The 6,361-nt window shown below is 38.1% G+C and overlaps 1 protein-coding gene across 1 annotated transcript in view; it reads right to left on the bottom strand.

The window, feature by feature from the left end:
• Nucleotides 1-6,361, bottom strand: part of slc2a1c (solute carrier family 2 member 1c) — a 19,213-nt gene that overhangs the window by 4,977 nt on the left and 7,875 nt on the right. Inside the window, exons 7-9 of the mRNA XM_014019710.1 lie at nt 4,944-5,128; nt 2,571-2,672; nt 878-979 (exon numbers count right to left, since the gene is read on the bottom strand). Coding sequence (XP_013875164.1) covers nt 878-979; nt 2,571-2,672; nt 4,944-5,128 — 389 coding nt within the window. The remainder of the gene's footprint in view (nt 1-877; nt 980-2,570; nt 2,673-4,943; nt 5,129-6,361) is intronic.

The following is a 6,361-nucleotide window of genomic DNA, read 5'->3' as shown; positions in this document are numbered from 1 at the left end:
GTTTATTAACTAAATATTTGTAAGTTAAATATTTAGTTTATTAACTAAATATTTGTAAGTTAAATATTTAGTTTATTAACTAAATATTTAATTTGTAAGTTAAATATTTAGTTTATAAACTATGACATTTATAAATGTATTAATCATATGATGAAAAACTGACTTTGAAAAATAAATCTGTTCTTTTTTTTCTTATAAAAGTCTAAATAAAACAAAAATATTGGTGGTAATTTTTTACAAATGGCAGCCCGTACGTTTTCTATACTCATTCCTCCACCTTGTATTGCTGCAAGAATAAATTACTGGCCTCTCCTGAAAAACATCTGCCTGGTTAAACAATGGAAAAATTAAAAAACATACAAAAACACCCTCCTCTCCCACCAGTTCACCTATATGTTACCTCTCGTCTGAAAAAAAAAWAACAGCTTTCCCCACATTTCCCAACATGTTCCCTTCACTGCAAACATTCAAACCTTGCTCCTGTCAGGATAAAACTATGAGATATAAAAGGTTGAGCATTCTGTGGAAAACTGTTGCTAACACTCAGAGCTCTTCAGCCTGAAAAGAGTTGGACTAAAAAGACTTTTTTATCAACAAATACCTGATTATTTTTCTAACACTTATCATTGCCTTTGACATTTTGCCATTCAATTATAAATTTTATCATCACATTTTTGTAACTCTTTAAGGTTCTTTTAAAAATATGCAATAAACGTGCAAAGTATTATTCTTATCCCCATTATTAATATTGTCTAGAAAGTTTTCAATATTTATACTTGTCATAATATGCCATGAAGAGGCTCCAACTTATTTGGTTGAGTATGAGTATATGTGCAGGATATGGACTTTTTTCAGACACTTGGTAATAATAACTCACCTGGACAGAATCGACTATGGTCATAAGTAAGCTGCTCACTGCGATGCAGATAAAACCAGTGAGCAGCAGCTTCCTCCTCCCCGCCCTCTCCATCAGGAAGAACTGGACAAGAAATAATAATGTTAAAAAAACATACTCAAACTGATATTTATTATTTTATTTTCCATTCTGTTTTTGTTAATGCTGTTAAAGTATTTCCTTGTAGATGTTCCAATCTGTTCTTCTTTAATCCAAATACCAGTGGAAAAAGTCTATATTCTTGTAAGTTTTATAATTAAGGACATATTTCACTGGGCTGCAATTGTTAGAGACTAGTTTAAAACTAATAATTGTAAAAACTGTGAGAAAATTAGTGAATATTTTGTTGCTGTCCCATTTAACCCTAAATGTTTGCAACCAACCGACCAGTGAGTCATGCAGACGTTTTATGTCACTGTCAGTCTTTGAAAACAGGTTTTGTACACAACTTGCAAAACTGKATTTTTGGCAGTGTTGTATAAAGAACCTCATAGTGATACTTGAGTAAAAGTACAAGTATCTTATCATAAAAATAGTTTGGTAAAAGTTAAAGTCTTCTCTAAAAATATTACTTGAATGAAAGTCTTAAAGTATCTGACATTTTTGTACTTAAGTTTCAAAAGTAAATTTCTGACACAAAATCTACTTAAGTATTAAAAGTAAAAGTACTGAGTAAAAGTGAGCAGTTAGATTTTACAAAATGACATTTATTGGGAGGTGACGTCTCCAAAAACTATATTTTCTAACAGCGTGCAGCTGTGATGGGTTGTGTACAAGCTAATAGTGTGTCAGAATGGTATATATTTATACTTCTCATCCAAACACAATTAAATTCACTCGATCCAGGAGACACAGTTTATCAGGAGAGGATTTTTTAAGTAACAACTCAGAATAAAACAGGAGTAACAACTTTCTACTTCTTACCTTTTTAAAAAACGTAGTGAGTAGAAAGTACAGATAACTGTGTAAAAAAGTAAAGAGTAAAAGTAAAAAGTACACTGAAAAATAATTACTCAAATAAAGTACAGATAACCAAATTTCTACTTAAGTACAGTAACAAAGTATTTGTACTTAGTTACTTTACAAGCCTGATTTTTGGCTGTGCACATGATTTTGTTGACCAAATCCACCCACCTTGATGTGATTTGTACCCACCTCTGTTAGCATCCCTTTTATGATTTAATCTACTGGACTACAGATTAGAAATAAAGATGTGCAGATTCAAACTACTTTGTCTATTTTTGATTCAAATTTTTTTCTTTAGAGTTTTTTTTTTTTTTTTTTGTCAGAGCTGAGTTTCTGTGCAGGTGTCAAAATGCAACTCCAGGGATCTTGAAACTGTTTGGAAATATGGAAATACAACCAGGACATAATTCAGATGGGTTCAAGACAGATTTGAGATACCTATGATGAGTCTGTCACTATTACGATGTAAACATTTCTTTGAACATGTTCAAATCTCAAACGACAGGATTGTACTCTTCTGTGATTTCTGAAAACAAAATGAGAGCCACATTGAAGGTAAGAGATTCACTTCATGAGTGTCATTCACTAACTGGCTGCAGCCCATTGAGATACCACTTTTACACACTTCTTAGGGATGTCAAACTGCCAAAAATACCTCTTTTTCCACACTTGGATGATGTAGGCTGCGTTATAAACAGTCTTTACTCACCGCTACTAGAGTGAAGAAAACATTGACAGCTCCCACACCCAGAGTCAGATATTTGGCATTATGAAAATTGGCCTGGAACATTCTGGTGGAATAGTTAATCACCTGAAATAAAAATGGAATTCAATTCAATTGTACAGTCAAAATAATAACAATAAAAAACACATCAGGCTAGATAACTTAAACGCATATATCACAGAGCTGAAACTTTTGAAAACAAATCCAGACAACAAACATAAAGAGTTTTCAAAATGTCTTGAAATATTCACAAGAGTTCTCAGTTTCCTCTCATGAACTGTAGGTCCTCACTTTCATGTCACAGCAGATCTGAGCTGATTTAACTAGTTTACTTTCAAAATAGTCCCAGGAATCCTTGTGGGGTATCATTGGTTTCTGGATTCAGGCTTTGTAAAACTAGAAGAAATGTGAGGTAACTTTAAGAAGGTTAGGCAACATGTATAAGCCAGTACATTGCTGTGCTACAACTGCTGACAGCTTGGTGAATGTCAAGACAGAGAAGCACCATAACTACAGCTCCGATTCCAATAAAGCTGGGATGTTATGTAAATTATAAAAGCAGAATACAATCATTTTCAAATCCTTTTCAATCTACTCTATATTCAGTTAAATACTGCGCCCACATCACTGCAGACACAGCACCAACCCACCTGTACATCTCCTGCTCCATTCTTCCCTCATTCATGAACAAGACCCCGAGATACTTAAACTCCTCCACTTGGGACAGGACCTCCTCCCCGACCTGGAGAAGGCACCCTACCCTTTTCCAGCTCAAGACCATGGTCTGGGATTTGGAGGCACTGATCCTCATCTCGGCTGTGAACGGCTCCAGTGAGAGCTGGAGATCAGGATCTGATGAAGCCAATAGGACCACATCATCCACAAAAAAGCAGAGATGGGATCCTAAGGTCACCAAAAAGGATCCCTTCAACACCTTGGCTGCTCCCAGAAATTCTGTCCATAAAAGTTATGAACAGAATCGGTGACAAAGGACAACCTTGGTGGAGTCCAACTCTCACTGGAAAAGAGCCCGACTTACTGACTGCAATGCAGACAGGAATGTCGTGGCGGCAACCCTCAAACCCGCTGGTGGACACCGGCGGTGAGAGATGCTGTCATGTTGAAGAAGGAGGCCTATCAGGTCTTTATGGGCTGTGGGACTCCAGAAGCAGCTGATAGATATCGTGAGTCCAAGCGCATTAGGTCTTCAAAAACAGCGGGTGGTCGCTGAGACAAAAACTCAGGCATGGGAGGAGTTTGGAGAGGCCATGGAAAAATACTTTCATACGGCTTGTGGTAATTCTGGTCCACCATACGGCATCACAGTGGGGAAATTGGTTCACCACCAACACTGTTTATGGTGGGGATGGTGCGCTGCTGACCTCAACTTGAGACATTGTGGTTCAGTGGGAGGAATACTTCAAAGACCTTCTCAATCCCACCAGCACATCTCCCAAAGTGGAAGCAGAGCCTGAGGACCCTGGGTCAGACTCTCCAATCTCTGGTGCTGAGGTCACTGAGGTGGTTAAAAAGCTCCTCAGTGGCAGGGCACCGGGGTGGATGAGATTCACCCGGAGTTCCTTAAGGCTCTGGATGTTGTGGGGTTGTGGTTGACGCGACTCTACAACATCGCGTGGACATCGGGGGCAGTTCCCCTGGATTGGCAGACCGGGGTGGTGGTCCCTCTAAAAAGGGGGACTGCAGAGTGTGTTCACACTTCTGAGCCTTCCTGGTAAGGTCTATTCAGGGGGTTCTGGAGAGGAGGATCTGTCAGATAGTCGAATCTCGGATTCAGGAAGAGCAGTGTGGTTTTGGTYYTGGTCGTGGAACAGTGGACCAGCTCTACACCCTCAGCAGGGYCCTGGAGGGTTCATGGGAGTTCAACCRGTCTACATGTGTTTTGTGGACTTGGAGAAGGCGTTCAACCATGTCCCTCTGGGACTCCTGTGGGGGGTACTCTGGGAGTATGGGGTACCAGGCCCATTGATATGCGCTAGGTCCCGGTACTGCCGGTGTCAAAGCCTGATCCGCATTGCTTGTGGATACAATTTTCCCATATTTTCCATGATAATTCATCATAAATTACAGAAATGATTGTAAATGTAGTGAAACACTGGGACATAACTGCATTTTTTAAAATTTAGGTTAAAAAAATGAAACAATCTCAGATTATGAGAAACTGTATAAAGGAGTTGAATTTGAACAACTTATTGGGAAATTCCTATAAAGCTGTGACAGAAAAATTTAATACAATAAACTCACCATGATGGGAAAATTATATTTAAATTTAATTATAAAAAAAACACAATTTAGAAAGTCAGTGTTTATTCCTCTAATGATGGAAAAATAGTTACTGACCGCATTGAATCCAGAGAGCTGGCTTCCCAAAGTGTTGATGAGAACAATAATTATTGTCTGTCTGTAACTTTTTTTCTTGAAGAAATCTCCGATGGTGAGCGTGCTCTGAGTGTGCGCTGCCTCCTCTTTAATCTGTTGCAGCTCAAATGACACCAGGTCTGCTCTGCCTCGCAGTCTCAGCAGGGCTGCAGKGGTAACACAGCAACATGTCTCTTATCAATCAGTTAAATCATATGAAACTGCTACAGAAAATAGCTTATGCTTCTGTTTTGACATATTAACCCTTACTGCACATGTGTCAAGGTTAAGGCCCGCAGGCCAAGTGTGGCCCGCCACTGCATTTTATGCGGTCTCAGAGAGCTTCAAATGCATACTGTCTTAAAATAGTTTGCTATAATGCCATCAGTGACCATAGACTATATTTCCCATAATACATGCTGATCATTGTACCCACTAAATGATTAACATCACACCACTAAGTGGAGGCGCACAGTGTTTAAGAGTAGACTGTAAAATTAAATTAGCTGTATAAAATCTCCATTTTGCTGCATTTTTTTCGGACTACTTTTGAATTGGCTAAAATGTACTGGTCAGTGGGAGTTTCCTCACTGTGGGAAAGTAGAAGAGTTAAGAATTCATGATGGTGGTTAGTTGCCACAATTCAACATGGAGTAAAATTATCTTACTATTACTTAGTACTTACTAGTACTTATTGGAGGATTTGTTAAAACACTGTTTCTACGCACAAAATACCATGTAGAGCTCAGTTATTGTTTGTTAGCAGTGCTCAGTCATAGCAATGAGATGAGGAATATGAGTTTTTGTGTTAAATTAATAAACGTTTTTACAACTGGACCTTTGAGTGCAACTACAATGCTCATGTGGCCCTCAGTGAAAATGAATTAGACACCTTTGACTCACTGCTATTGAACAGAGTCCCTTTGGGCTGATTGAAAATCTAATTCATTGTAAAATAATCCATCTAATTTATCTAACTATGCACATAGATTCAAAGGTACATGTGGATTTAGCAATACTTCCTTTAAGTTCAGTAAGATTGAAAATTTGGGGAAAATCTTATTTCACAGATAGCTAACTTCTAAACAAAATTAAAACTTGAGTAATTTTACTAAATCTTAAGTCTTCTTAATACCTCAATACCTCACTGATWTGTTGCTGCTGCTGCTACGGTACAACTAACTGTGAAGAAAGGACCAGGAAACATGTTACTAATTTACAGCTGCTATGCTAATGGCATTTATAAAACAACATGAAGCTAACCATTGCATTAGCTCTGTAAGAAAAGCAGCAGCTCTGGTTGTTTCAACTCAACCCATGTGACTCAACTGGTGACATTTGGGGGCAATTTTAAGACAAAAATCCTACCTTTGGGGACAAAAGTGGAGTCCCCATTTGGT

Source organism: Austrofundulus limnaeus, unplaced genomic scaffold, assembly GCF_001266775.1.
Source record: "Austrofundulus limnaeus strain Quisiro unplaced genomic scaffold, Austrofundulus_limnaeus-1.0 Scaffold227, whole genome shotgun sequence".
NCBI lineage: Eukaryota > Metazoa > Chordata > Actinopteri > Cyprinodontiformes > Rivulidae > Austrofundulus > Austrofundulus limnaeus.
The sequence above is the reverse complement of the archived record's forward strand: the minus strand, read 5'-3'. Positions and strand labels throughout refer to the sequence as shown.